General features: G+C 36.4%; 2 protein-coding genes across 2 annotated transcripts; both read right to left on the reverse strand.

Moving 5' to 3' along the window:
- Positions 1–7,446: 7,446 nt before the first annotated feature.
- Positions 7,447–9,348, reverse strand: LOC142624142 (uncharacterized). Its single transcript, XM_075797661.1, has 3 exons — positions 8,814–9,348; positions 8,200–8,390; positions 7,447–8,031 (listed from the first exon to the last, which is right to left on the reverse strand). Exons 1-3 carry the CDS (start codon positions 9,346–9,348, stop codon positions 7,447–7,449), a joined length of 1,311 nt encoding a protein of 436 aa, XP_075653776.1.
- An 87-nt stretch (positions 9,349–9,435) lies between these two features.
- LOC142624150 (uncharacterized) lies at positions 9,436–10,323 on the reverse strand. Its single transcript, XM_075797672.1, has one exon. The coding sequence runs from the start codon at positions 10,321–10,323 to the stop codon at positions 9,436–9,438; it is 888 nt and encodes a 295-aa protein (XP_075653787.1).
- Positions 10,324–15,771: the final 5,448 nt, after the last annotated feature.

The following is a 15,771-nucleotide window of genomic DNA, read 5'->3' on the forward strand; positions in this document are numbered from 1 at the left end:
GGAGAGTGTTAGAAAAGAGATTTGCATCTGTCTCAAGGTCTCATGTTATGAGTTTGCGTAATGAATTGAATGCAATTAAGAAGGGTGTTGCTTCCATTGATGGCTATTTTCAGAAAATTAAGCAAGGTAGAGATAGATTGGTTGTTGTTTCTGTGTTTGTGGATGATAAGGAGCTTCTCCATATCATTCTTGATGGTCTTCCTTTTGAATATGATTCCTTTAGTTCTGCTATTAGGACTAAAAGTGATGTGTTATCAATGTAGGAGTTGAATGCTTTGCTCAACGCTGAAGAACGAGTTATCAAAAAGAGATCTAAAATTGTTGATTCAACTTCTATGGTTGTGGTTGTAAACTTTCATTCTCAAGGTTTTCAACAGGGAAGAGGAGGTAGAAATCATAATCAGAGAGGAAGAGGTTGCGGTAATAATCATAATTCTGGAGGTTCTCACTAAGGTGGAAGTGGTTATTCTAGTCCTAATCAGTTTCAGAATTTCAATCCAGGCAATTTCAATTCAGAAAATTCAGGGTTTTCTCCTCAATTTCAGCCCTTCAATCTTAAGCAATCATCTAATCAGAATCCAGGTCAATCTAACAGGCCTACCTGTCAAATCTATGGCAAGAGTGGTCACTCAGCTCTTGATTGTTACCATCGTATGGATTTCACATATCAAGGGAGGCATCCACCTGCTAAGCTTTCCTTTATGGTGGCTAATGCTGCTCAAGTTCAAGCTTCTAATGCTTGGCTCACTGACACAGGTTGCTCAAACCATGTGACTACTAACCTGTCACAACTCTTTCTTCTACAGCAACCAGTTCAAGGATCTGAGACTGTCACAGTTGGCAATGGTCAAGAATTGCCAGCCACTCACATTGGCAATGGTGGGCTTCGAACCCTAACTCATAACTTTAGGCTTGATAACATTTTAAGAGTGCCTGAACTTGCTTCTAATCTCTTATTTGTTCATAAACTTTGTTTCCAAAATAATGCTTTTTGTTATTTTGATGCACATAAGTTCTTAATTCAGGATTTGCCCACGGGGAAGATCCTCTATGCAAAGTTGAGTAGAGATGGAGTTTATCCTATTCCATCCACCTCTAATCTGTCTTCATCTTCTAGCTTTAGTTCTGTCCAATCTTCTACTTTTGTCATAATCAAACCCCATCAAATTCTGTTATGGCATCACAGGCTTGGGCATCCAAGTTCTAAAATCTTACTTTTTGCTTGAATACCTGTATTTTCTTCTCTTTCTTTGTCTCGGATTGATGAAGTTTGTTCATCTTGTGAATATTGTATAAGTGCTAAAATGCACAGATTTCATTTGAATAAAACTACTCTTGTATCCACTTCAATTCTTGTGCATAGTGATGTTTGGGGTCCTTCTCTCATTACTTCTTTACTTGGCTTTAATTACTATGTGATTTTTGTTGATGATTACTCACGTTTCACTTGGTTATTTCTTCTCAAACATAAAAATGAAGTTCTTTATGTTTTTAAGCACTTCAAATCCATGGTTGAAATTAGTTCAGTTCTAAACTTAAGGTTCTAAGGATTAATAATGGATCTAAATACATTAATACTGAGTTTAAGTCCTTTTGTTCTGCTATTGGTATTCTCTACCAATCTTCATGTCCTCATACTCCTGAACAGAATGGTGTTTCAGAGAGGAAATATAGGCATATAGTTGAAACTGGTCTTGCCCTTCTCTATCAGTCTCACCTTCCTCTCAATTATTGGTCCTATGCATGTTCTGCTGCAACTTACCTTATCAATAGAATGCCTTCTTCAGTCTTAGGTTTTCACTCACCTTGGGAGAGAGTCTATTCCAAACCTCCTTCCTTTCATGCTCTTAAAGCCTTTGGTTGTGCATGCTATCCATATCTTAGGCCTTTTAACAGAAACAAACTACAGCCTAGGTCTAAACCTTGTGTGTTTCTTGGCTATCCTCCACTTTCTAAAGGATAAATCTGCCTTGATCCTACTTCCAACAAAATTTACATTGCTTGTCATGTTTTGTTTAATAAGTCTCTCTTTTCCTTTGCTCATGATTCAAGCTTTACTGATCTCAATATTCCCTTCTCCTCATCTTTCTCTGATTGGATTTCTAAGCCTACGCCTTCCTTTGATGAGTTTGTTCTTGCTTCATTTGATGAGTCTGTCATTGTTTCTTCACCTACTGATCTCACATCTTCCCTTATTCCTTCTTTCCTTTCTCCATTCCTTCCAATTCCTGTTGTTCTTCCTCCTTTAGATATTCCTTCATCAATCTCTAGTCCCTCTTCTACTTCCCTGCCTGTTTCTGCTCCTGTTAACCCTCCATCTTCCTTAGTGTCCGCTCCTATTATTTCTGACTCTACTACCATTGTTCCTACTTCCATTAACTCTCATCCTATGCTCACAAGGTCAAAGCATGGTATCTATAAGCCTAAGGTTATGTAGGTTCATTCTGATTACATTGTGTCAGAACCACCTTCTTTTACTATTGCCTCTAAACACCCTTAATGAGTGGCTGCTATGGATGCTGAATTTCAGTCTTTACAGAAGCAAAATACTTGATCTCTAGTTCCTCTTCCTCCTCATAAAAATGTTGTTACTTGCAAATGGGTTTATAAGTTAAAGAGGCATAGTGATGGCTCTATTGCAAGGTATAAAGCCAGGTTAGTGGCAAGAGGTTATCTTCAGCAATATGGCATGGATTATGATGAGACTTTTAGTCCTGTGATTAAGCCTGCTCTTGTTAGGATTCTTCTTGCTTTGGCTGTGCAATTTGGCTAGGAATTGAGGCAATTAGATGTTAGTAATGCATTTTTGCATGGTGTTCTTGAAGAGGAAGTTTATATGGTTCAACCTCAAGGCTATGTTGATTCTGCCTTTCCTAAGCATGTCTGTCTTCTTCACAAGGCTCTTTATGGTCTCAAGCAAGCTCCTAGGGCTTGGTTTGAGAGGTTCACTTCTCAATTGCTTCACATTGGCTTTTGTGCTTCTGCTGTAGATGGTAATCTCTTCATTTTGAGGCATGGTTCTTATATTGTCTATCTGTTGCTGTATGTGGATGACATAATCATCACAGGCAACAATTCTAGTTTTGTCTTTTCTGTTATCAAGCTGTTGGGGGTGGATTTTGATCTCAAGGATCTTGGGTTACTTCATTACTTTCTTGGCCTGCAAATTGATTACACTTCTTCTGGTTTATTTGTGCATCAATCCAAATATGCATCTGATCTCCTTAAGAAGTTTGGTATGACTGAATGCAAGCCATGTAAAACTCCTTCCTCCCCTAACTTTCATCTTCTCCCTGCTGATAGTCCCTTGTTGTCTGATTTTACATCTTATAGGAGTTTGGTTGGTGCCTTACAATATCTCACCTTTACAAGGCCAGATCTCTCCTTTGCAATTCAACAAGCTTGTTAGTTTATGAGTGCTCCTACTCAAAATCATCTTTAGGCAGCCAACCGTATTCTTAGATATCTTCAAGGCACCTTACATTTTGGTATTGCCTTTACTCCTAGTCCAATTTCTTTGTCTGCTTATAGTGATTCTGATTGGGCTAGGGATCCTGTGGATAGGCGTTCCCTCACTAGTATGGTGGTCTTTTTTGGCATTTGTCCTATCACTTGGTCTGCCAAGAAGCAAGGCATTGTTTCTCGTTCATCAATTGAGGCTGAATATCGTGCTTTGGCTTCTACTACTGCTGAGTTATATTTGATTAGGATGCTTCTTCATGATTTTGGTCTTTTTCTTCCTCATCCTCCTCTTCTCTGGTGTGATAATATTAGTGCTCTGGCTATTGCTTCTAGTCCTGTGTTTCATGCTCGTACCAAACACATTGAGGTTGATTATCATTTTGTTTGTGAGAAAGTTCTTCGGCATGATTTGTTGATTAAGTTCATCTCTACTCATGATCAACTAGCTGATCTATTTCCTAAAGGTCTTCCTTCTCCTCAGTTTTCTTGGCTTACCTCCAAACTCATGTGAAAATTCCCCATACATTTGAGGGGGGATGAAAGACATGGCAGTGCTTCTAACTCTGGTTCAAGTGATTCAAGTCCAGAAGATTCAAATCATGAAGGAGAAGTTCCAACGGCTACTTCCAATTCCAAAATGCTGCCATGTATGAGGCTGGGAAAACATAAAGCAAGATTGAAACAAAACGCCACCGTTTCTCATTAAAGTAAACGGTGTTGTTTCGTGTGTGTTGTAATATTATTAACTGTAGGTTTGTTATTTCTGGTAGTGCACGTGTGAGGCAGTTACCATTGTTTTTCCTTTCCTTCTCTCTTGCTTTGTATGTTTATATAGATTAGTACACCCATTGTATCTATATCTAGACAGTTTTCAGTGTATAATACTTGAAGCATTTTCAATCTCATTTCTCTCTCTCTCTCTCTTTGTTTCTTTCTTCTCAAATTGTTTGTTATAGAATTTGTGAATTTGAGAGAAGTTTTTCAATTATCAATCAAAATATCAAATTTAACTCAAGTTGAAATATTTTTGTAGAATGATAATATATGAAATTTAATTATAGAAACTGTGTATGTTTTGGAATATTTTTATTTTATGCAACAAAGTTAAGCTTTTTCATTAAAAAAATACACATTTATATAATATATTATAATAAGTGTATTTTATATTTTTATTAATAGGCAGTGACTGCAACAAGCACAGTAAATTATGTACTTCTTACAAGATAATGTGTGCATTGCCAAGTTAACAAAAATTAAGCACCGGCCATCCATCCCAACAATTACATTTCTATTCAGCAAGTGCATAATATTCTTACATGTATGGCTAAAACTTGTAACCAAACACAATCGGAAAATTGTTCGGTTGATAAGATTTGGGTGTGGAGGAAAATGGTTTACAGAAAATGAAAGTGTAAACCAATATCTACCATAGGTGCTTTTATTTTACGATCAACCAGAAAATAATTTTTTCGGTTGATAAGTTTGGGTGAGGAGGAAAATGGTTTACAGAAAATGAAAGTGTAAACCAATATCTGCCATGGGTGCTTTTGTTTTACGGTCAACTAGATAATAATTTTTGGCTGACCAACATTTTCGATTGCCCCAACGCTAGTAAATGTGAAAATTGTTTTCACAAAATCAATTTATGTCGAACCAAACACATCCTTAATCTGCCCTTCATTCGTGCCCTTAATTTTCTTTTGAAAAAAATTATTAAGACAAGTAAATTTTATGGTTAAAGAGAAAATGTGAAAAACAAAATAGAGTCAAGTTCAAAAGCTATTCATTAAGTTGAAAGCCTTGAATTTTAAATAATAATTTATTTATAATTTTGAGGATGATTTGAGTTCTTAAGACATTTATGAAAACAACTTACATGGATAGATTTTTATATCATTGAGTTATAATGCATAGTCTTAAATATTATTGATTCTCAGGAAAAAAATTCTTAAATATCATTTATTCTTGGAGTGCATGCGTATCTATATGAGTAATGGATCACATTGTGTCAAGAATGCGAATAATAAAAAAGAGAGTATTTGTATTTCATGTAAAAATTCTTATAGCTTTTAGTTATTTTTCCCCAAAATTGTTTTTCAAAGGGTGTTTTGAAATAAAAATTTATTTTTCATAGGAGGAGAAAGTTTAGAGGGTACGTATCTATTAAAGGGGAGTCATATTTGTTTGTTTAGGAGCTTAACAAGTTCATCTTCTTTGCCTTCACCTAACAAAAATAGGGAGCAATATAGAATTTTTTTTTTTTTTTTTTTTTTTTGACTTGATGCTAATGTGCTTAAGTTGATGTATTTTGAATACAGTCTAATGTACTTAAAAGCCTAATATATAAGCCGGTCATATTTTGTCTGTACTTGTTCCCTTTGCGTTTAATATGTTAGTTTATGTTTCATTAAAGACCGGTTTCAAGCCTCACATAATAGAATGTAGGTCTAATTTATATTCAGTGGTTTATGAGATGTACATGTATTACATTGAGTTTGTAATTTTAATTTAGTCTTCTACTGTAATTTTTTATCACATGTTAACAATATAATGTGAGAGAGAGACTGAATAGTCTGTATATTGATGTGTATATAACAATTTACAATAGAGAGCCTTATATAGGCTAGGAATGTGTGCAGTACAAGTAATATGAGTGAACTACAAGTACAGTATACTGGGCTAAGCCCAATGAGCTAAACTAGTCTAAGCTATACACTAACATCCCCCCTCAAACTCGAGGTGGTAAGGAGGAAGCCAACTGGAATTTGGATATAAGATCTCGAAGACGACTTGGCGGGTAAGTCTTGGTGAAGATATTAGTAGGCTGGTCAGCAGAGGAGATGGAGAACAACTTGAGATTTCCTTTCTTGAGATGCTGGCGAGTGATGTGGCAGTCGATCTCAATGTGTTTGGTGGGTTCATGGAAGACATCATTATGAGCAATATAAATAGCACTATGATTGTCACAATAAAGAGGAGTGGCAGTGGGTTGTGGAGCATCCATGTCAGCCAAGAGCCAGCGAAGCCAGACAAGCTCGCAGGTGGTGTCAGCAAGGGCACGGTACTCAGCCTCAGTACTAGAACGGGAAACCACATCTTGCTTCTTGCTACGCCACGAGACAAGAGAAGTACCCAACAAGAAACAGAAACCTATGATAGAACATCGATCAGTCGGATCACCTGCCCAGCCTGCATCTGAATAAGCATGAAGCTCAAGAGAAGATCGAGAGGAGTAATGGAGACCATGATAAAGTGTGCCTTTGACATATCGGAGAATCCAAAGAATGGCAGCATAGTGGACATTATGAAGGGCATCCATGAACTTACTAACCATATCCACGGCATGTGAAATATCTAGACGAGTAACAGTGAGATAGATCAGACTACCAACCAATTGACGATAGCGAGTAGCATCTGATATAGGTTCACCATCTAAGGGTGTGAGCTTTGCATTGTATTCCAAGGGAGTGGAAATAGTCTTGTTGTCGGTGATATCGGCTTTGGAGAGAAGATCAGAAGCATATTTTGCTTGGGAAAGATAGTATCCATCAGAGGAGGAGGTAACCTCAAGCCCAAGAAAATAGTTGAGAGTGCCCAAATCTTTCATCTCAAAATGCTGACTAAGGAAGTGTTGAAGAGAGCAGATACCTGCAGAATCATCTCCATTAATAATCATATCATCAACATAAAGAAGAATAAAAGTGATACCAGTAGAGGATCTCCAGACAAAGAGAGCAGTGTCATGAGGACTCGAAGTGAAACCCTGCTGAGCAACAACTGAGCTAAACTTTTCAAACCAAGCTTGAGGAGCCTGCTTGAGGCCATAAGGAGCATGACGAAGGCAGCAAACTTGACGGCCTAAATGTGATAGCTAGGGGGTGGTTGCATGTACACTCCTTCTTGGAGGTCTCCATTAAGTAAAGCATTCTTCAAATCCATTTGATAAAGAGGCCAGCGGCGAACAGCAGCCACAGCAATGAGACATCAAATAGATGTAAGGCGAGCAACAAGAGCAAATATTTCCTCATAGTCAATGCCATACTCCTGAGTAAAGCCCTTGGCAATGAGGCGAGCCTTGTACCGTTCAACAGATCTATCAGCCTTGGTCTTGATCTTGTAAACCCACCTATAACCCACTACAGACTGACCAAGAGGCAAATCAACCATATCCCAAGTGTGATTCTTATGAAGGGCATCTAGTTTTTCGTTCATAGCTTGCTGCCAAAAAGGGTCAGTATGGGTCTCACGATAGGTGTGAGGTTCATAAAGGGTGGCAAGAGCAAAAGAGTAATGATAATCAGCGAGATAAGGGGGAGGAATGCTTACCCGAGTGGAACAACTAAGTTCAGGACCAACAGGAGACTTAAGAGAGGGTGGTGCCACAGGATCCAAGACAGGCGGGTCATATGCCGGGAACAGAACCGGAGATGAGTCGTCTGGAGAGGCAACCGATGTTGAAGAATCCTCCACAGGTTCAGGATAGAGAGGAAGGAAAAGATCAGTAAAAATGGGAGACTCTAAGGAAGAGGACGCAGGAAACTGCTGAAGACTCTTTAAAGGACGATGTTCCTAAAACTCAACATGACGGGAGACACGAAGGCGATGAGAAATAGGAGCATAGTAGCGAAACCCCTTTTGAGATACACCATAACCAAGGAAACAACAGAGACGAGCACGAGGCTGGAGCTTTGTTCGTTCATGAAGAGGAAGAGAGACAAAGCAAGCACAACTAAAAACCCGAAGAGAAGAGTAGTCAGGAGTTTGACCATAAAGAAGCTCGAATGGTGATTTGTTGTGTGTAGTTGGTAAAGGAATACGATTAATGGTGTACACAGCAGTGAGTGCAGCCTCACCCCAAAAACGCTCAGGAAGAGAGGCAAAAATGAGAAGGGTGCGGACAACATCAAGAATGTGACGATGTTTTCGTTCTGCACGACCATTTTGTTGAGATGTGTAAGGACAAGATCACTGAGGAAGGGTACCATGACTGTCTAAAAAGGATAGGAAAGATTTATCATTATATTATTGAGCATAATCTGATCGAAAGACTTTGACGGTGTGATTGAACTATGTTTCAATCATTTTATGAAATGTTTGGTAAATAGACACAAGTTCAGATCTATGGTGAAGTAGATAAATCCAAGTATATCGAGAAAAATTATCCACAAATATGACAAATTATTTTGATCCCCCCTCGGTGGGAATAGGTGCAGGACCCCAAATATCAGAATGTATAAGATCAAAAGGTGCAGAAGAAAATGAGTCACTATTATTAAAGGGCAATTTTGTTTGTTTGCCAAAATGACAAGAAGTACAATCAAATTTTTGAAACTGAACTGAACCTAAATGACCTTGAGAAGCTAACAACTGAAAACGAGATAAGGATGGATGACCAAGACGAGCATGCCATAGATCAGGTGAGGGGGTGGCAATGGTAGTAGCTGCAGAAACAACTTGTGAAGGAATCTTCAAGTCATGAATCTCAAACATGCGACCAACTTTATGACCTGTCCCGAGCACTTGACCTGTCCGGGGATCCTGCACATCCACACCATGATTAGTAAATAGAAGATCTACGCCTAATTCACAAAGTTGACCAACAGAAAGTAAATTGAGGGATAACATTGGGATATGAAAAGTGTCACTAAAGGATAAACAAGGAGAAGAGATTGTTCCTTTATGACTAACAGGCATAGGAGTTCCATCAGCAGTGTATATGGTGATTGGATGTGCTAAGGGTGTCTTATCAGAAAATTGGGATTCATCAGGAGTCATATGGTTACAACATGTAGTATCAAAAAACCAAGGTTGTTTACCTGAGGTGACAGAAAGAGCAGTGGAAGTGCGGGATAAAACCCGTTGAACAACTACCTCAATATTAGCCATAGTAAGTGAGGAAGCTAAAGATGGACCTGTAGGAACTGATGGATCTGAAGGACCTCCAATAGCTGCCCGAGGAAGAGAAGCTTTATTCTACTCTTTCACAAATTTTTGCAGTTTGCGACAAACTGAGATGTCATGGCCTTTGGCACGGCAAAACTTGCAGCGAGTACCTTTGAAAGACTGAGAGGTGGGATGCCTAGAGTTTATTCGTGGAGGAGCAGTGAATGCAGCAATGGGAGGCTGTGGAGATGGTGTAGCCAATACATGATCAGATGATGACATGTGATGAGTAGGCCGATGGTTCTCCTTAGAAATGAGCTCCTTGACTGCAGCATTAAGAGAAGGAGTAGGAGACCGGCTAAGCAGAGAAGCCCTAGTAGGCTCAAAATCCTCACGTAAACCCATCATGAAGTGCATAAATTTACGGCGGTCCCGATATTTGACAAAGAGCTCAATGTCCTTAGAACACACTAATGGAGGATCTGCAGCAGAAAGTTGTTCCCACATAGTAGAAGTCTGAGAATAATAATAAAAAATAGACAGACTTGTCTCTTGGCGCATTTGATAAAGTTTTGATTCAATGTGGAACTCCAAGCTTGAATCATTAGTACAATTATAACAATCGGCCAGAAATTTCCAAGCAGCCTTAGCAGTCTCAAGACGAAGAAGAAGATTATGAATGGAGGGAATAGAGGTATTGATAAACCAAGACAAGATCTTACTCTGAATACTCTCCCATTCCTCTAGGCGTTCTTCATAATCATCCGTTGTAACAGCAGTCTTGGAGGCATCTTCAGTAGCTGTGGCTTTGGACTTAGGGTTTGGTACTGGCTTAGGAATTGAACCAGTTACATATCTCCATAGTTTACGACCCTTGAGGAAGACAGTTATATTCTGAGACCATGCATGATAGCTAGTGGGACCATCCAACATGATGGTGATAGGACGTATGATATCTCGATCATTTTGTTGAGCCATAATAAGAAAAATGACCAAAAAGTGGGATTTAGAGACCTCAATTGCAAAAACGGGGCCCAAAATCGAAATCTACGCGAAAAACTGAGCAAGACAGGTCCTGTTGAAATATTTTTGACTTTGGTCAAAGTCAACGGTCAACGATCAAAGTCAACGGCTCGTGTGCTAACGTGGCAGTGTGACGTCACCCTAGGGCTAACGTGGCAGTTCGTGAAACGGAGCGTGACGGCACTGTCCTGGCGTCACACTAGGGCGCGTGGAGGCGAGTGACGGCACTGTCTTGGCGCGTGAGGCGCGTGAGAGTGGCTGACGGCGTGTGGAACACGTGCTCTTGAGGCAGAAACTTCAGCCGGCGCGTGTGGGCACGTGGGAGGTGGTTTCTGGCGATGCTTTGCTGGGTTTTGCTTGGGATCAGAAGATCTGTCAATCTATGCCTTGACTTTGGCAGTTTGATCAACAAAACCGACGAAATCTGAGTGTTCTAGGGGCTGTGGGCGTGACGGCAGTGACTCGCTTCCGACAATGACTACTGGATGAAAGCGAGGGCAGCGGAAGAACGTCGGAGATGTCCACAAGAACCAGAAAGTCAGAGGAATGGCTCTGATATCATGTTAACAATATAAAGTGACAGAGAGACTAAATAGTCTGTATATTGATGTGTATATAACAATGTACAATAGAGAGCCTTATATAGGCTAGGTATGTGTGCAGTACAAGTAATATGAGTGAACTATAAGTACAGTATACTGGGCTAAGACCAATGGGCTAAACTAGTCTAAGCTATATACTAACATCACATAATTGTCAAACGGGAAATTTATTAGGTTTTGGATGTTAGCTAATTCAATGTAATAAAAACGGAATAAAAAAAAAAAGGATTGAAATTGATGTATTTGAGTTAGGTTAAAAATATGTCACATTACTTTATTGAAAATTTTCGTTCAAGTGAAATCAATCAATCATTCTCTGTTTAAGAGGAATAGCGAAAAAAGTTTTGCTCAAGAATTCATATAGGAAGTACTTGAGAGTCTTGTTAAACATTTGCTCAAGCGAGATTGCATGAATGGTAACCCAACTTTGTAGAACTGACTTTTTTTTTCTATAAATAGTAATACCAACCCTTGCTAAAGAGAAAATGTGACACTGCCATACAATGTTGTGTATATATAGAGGTTATAATATCTGAGAATGTCTCACTTTAAAAGTAAAAGAACGAAGAATGCTTAATAATCGAGCTAGGAGGCTTGTTTAGTGAATTTTAGTAAGCTGAGTGATGAGTGAAATTTTTATCACCTGATTTTTTAAACGTATACTAAAAAATCGCTCAAGTGAGAATGACTTTGCTCAAGTGAAATCATGACAGAAAATCATTTATCTGCAAAACTTTGCAAAAAATTTGAGGGAGACTGAACTTTACTTTCCTAACAAATAGTAACAATCATAACAACATTTTAAAGGTTTTATGTCTCTTACTCTCTTAACAAGTGACTTTTGAAATGTAACTTTTTAGTGTTCATTGGTATCACTTTATTATTTATGAATAAAAAGTCATTTTCAATTTTTGTAAAAATAATTTGCTCACCATATATAGAAATTTACAGGATTCTCTAAGTTTGATACTTGTAGAATATTGGCTTAGTTGTATCTTGAAAATAACTTGCTTGCAATCCTCACTACCAAACATGCGGATCTTAAGCCGCGTTTGCTTGAGCCACGTTTGAAAAAACGCGGCTATAGATGCCCCATTTATTAAAAATGCAGCTAAAATTATGAACCTATAGCCGCATTTTATAAAACGCAGCTATAGGACAGTTCTGTAGCCGAGTGCAGCCAAATATCATCTTAAATATAACAATCATTTTGTGCCTGTCTAAGCCTACTTTGTTCTTATATTCTTTCATTATTTTCTCCTTACTTTCTGAACATACAAGACCAAATCTAAGAGTTGAACCTTCTTGAACCGTAAAGTTCTAAATCTACCCTTCATATTGTTACTTTTTAGAGTTTCTATTTGTGTCTAAACTGTTTATTCCTTGGTACTTGTTATAAGTATTCAAGCCATTGAGATACTACAAGAGCCGGTCTGTTTATTCCTTGAAACCACATATTAGTTCCTCAATAGTTCGTTAAGAAGGTTGTTTTTGTGTGAAGTTTTGGGTTGCAGACAAGGTCCATCTTGAGGGGTGATTGCTGAGATTACAATGAAGACCTATTTGTGGAAAGGTTTTACAAGTAGACTACTGTAATTGTCTCTTATATTGATTTTTCTACGTGAGTAGATCCCTGGAGTGTTTTTTCCTTTAAGATTGTTCATTGGTTTTTCATTTTGTTACCAAACTTTGTGTGTGTGTGTGTGTGTGTTTTACCATTTTACATTTTTATTGGTTTTGATTTTATGAATTATTACTGTGATTAAAATAATTGTTTATGCTATGAAATAAATCATAACTTGTTTAATTAATCCACTGCTTGATTAAATATAAAAATTTCAAGTATAGCTAAGCTAACTACTATGACTAATAATAGAGTGCGGGTTCACAAAATTTGTGGCATTAGTTGTTTTCTTATTTCTAGGGATTTAGAGATTATTATGACAAGTCAAAGGCTAATATGAAAGATTTTTAGAAACATCAGAGAATTTGGATCTTTTTGAGTTAAGGTTTATAATGATGGTACTTGAATTATGTGATTATGACTACCACTAACAAAAAATGTGCTCTAGGATGATCCATTAAGCACACTCCACGCGTCAATCTAGTCAAATATTATTGAGGTGACTACATTTAACATGCGCGCGCGCGCGCACACACACACACACATATATATATACTTTTCATGCTACAAATGAGAAAGAATTTGAACATATTTTTTTTTTTAGAGATAATTATAATATACTGTTAATCCCACAGCTCAAACTCTTTTTCTCAATCCCGAAATATTTTATACATGAAAATGTGTCAATTTACTATAAGGTCTTTAGCAAAAAGAAAAACACTTCACGCATCAATCTAGTCAAATATTATTGAGGTGACTACATTTAACACACACACATGTATATATTTATTTATTTATTTATTTATTTATTTTGCATGTTACAAATGAGAAAGAATTTGAACATATTTTTTTTTTAGAGATAATTACAATATACTGCTAATCCCGCAACTCAAACTCTTTTTCTCAATCCTCCAAATATTTTATGCATGAAGATGTGTCAATTTACTATAAGGTCTTTAGCAAAAAGAAAAACAATCCACACGTCAATCTAGTCAAATATTATTGAGGTGACTATATTTAATACACACGCATGCATACACACACATATATATTTATTTTTCATGCTACAAATGAGAAGAATTTGAACATTTTTTTTAAGAGATAATTACAATATACTGCTAATCCTGCAACTCAAACTTTTTTTCTCAATCCCTCAAATATTTTATGCATGAAGATGTGTCCATTTACTATAAGGTCTTTAGCAAAAAGAAGAATCTGAACAAAGTACAAAAAATACTAGTAAGCCACAAAACTCACGGCTGGAATAGCTTACTACGTATACTTATATATTCCTTATATTATTAATTTATTATACCATTGCTTTTATTTCATTTTTGTTCTCCTATTGAGCCAGTGTTTTATAAAGTTTCCTGCGTGACTTATCAAGCATTTAATACTCAATCTTATATGGCAATTTTTGTCCAAGGAAACATTTTGGCAAAAATTTGTGAAGGATGGAATCAAAACTGGCCTATCAAAACAATAATAATAAAGTCTTGAACTTTTTTGAGAATAAAATAAAGTCTAAATTGGCGTCTAGTCAACAATAATATGAAGAAGTAGAGCTGTGCAACTATAGTTTGCTTTAGTTTAGCTAATATCTTTTCTTTATGAGTTTTTTTATTTTTTATTTTAATTTTATATTAATAGAATCATTTTATTAAGAGTTGTCAACTCGTTCTAATAGAGCTTATCCATTCACCTATTGAAGTTCGTTACAACAATTCTATTTATTGATTATTGAAAAGTTTGGCTACTTTTAATAATTGGGTCTGGTTAATGTATACCCTTAGGACATATGTTAATAAAATTCTTAATAATAGTAATTAAAAAAGTTGTCAAAATTTTTTCAATTCTCAATAAATTTTTTTTCAAAAATGGTATACTATTGTGTGCCTTTAAGGCAAACATCGGTAAAATCCTTAATAATTTTGTACTATATATCATTTTTTTCACTTTATTTAGTTGTGCTCAAGATAAAGAGATATATGTGTGTGTATATATATATATAAAATTAATTTGGACTTTTGGAGAATGGCCCTATCAATTCGTATTAACTTTTCTAACCGCATGCTTTAGACATATAACTATTTGACTATTTCGAATGAATTCCTCACGGTGGTTCTAATTCTATGACTCTATCTTTTCTACCTGTGGGGTCTAATTAAAAGTACCACTAATAAGTCTAATATACATTTGTCTTGTGCATTGGCATTGCAGAATTTTTTTTTTTGGAACATCGAAAAATGTTGAAGGGGAGAGGACTGAGACTGTCGTCATAGGTCTGCTCACCCTACCTATAAGTGAGACTCGAATTCAAGCGTTTATAGAGAGGAATCCGAGCTCATGCCACTCCACTGAGGAGTTTTGATGGTAAAATAAATGGAACATTGTAGAAAGATGCTCACTAAATAATCCATATTTTGCATTTTAAATGGTTAATAGCCATTGCCCGTGTCAAACAAAATCTTAAACCTATATATGCTTTAATTTCTGGTTTTTCTTCGAATCTATAAAATTTCTCTCTCTCTCTCTCTCTCTCTCTCTCTCTCTCTCAAAGGACAAATCTTGTCGAGAATGAATCGTTCACTTGAAGATAGTCATTGTATCTTAAAATAATTCTATTTACAAGTTGTGAATTAATTGATCATTTATAGAGTTCAAGATTTATTTATTTATTTATTTTGCATTTGTATTAGATTGATTTCTAATTTTATGTATTGAATCATGGACAGCACGACATTTATTATCAGCCTATATATCCTTGTCTTGCTATCACTATATGGATACAAGCCTCACAATGGGAAGACCAATTCAGTTTAGCTATATATGTCCACCTAATCTATATATATATATATATATATATATATATATATATATATATATATATATATATATATAAAATAGGTGAAGCAGAGAGAAAATTCAACTAACTTTCAAATTGGAATTTAATTAGAGTCTAAATTTGCGTCATGTGTCTCATCTAATCTAAATTTTAGAATTTTGTGCCAAGTGAGTTAATTTAGTATAAAAATTGAATTTCAATTATAATTTAATTTTGTGTTACATGTCCCATCTAATATAAATTTTTAAATTTTTGTGCCAAATTAGTTAATTTAGCGTAGAAAATGATGAGCACAATATAATAAACCATAAAAATCATAATCATATAACTAA

The sequence above is a fragment of the Castanea sativa genome, chromosome 1, assembly GCF_040712315.1.
Source record: "Castanea sativa cultivar Marrone di Chiusa Pesio chromosome 1, ASM4071231v1".
NCBI lineage: Eukaryota > Viridiplantae > Streptophyta > Magnoliopsida > Fagales > Fagaceae > Castanea > Castanea sativa.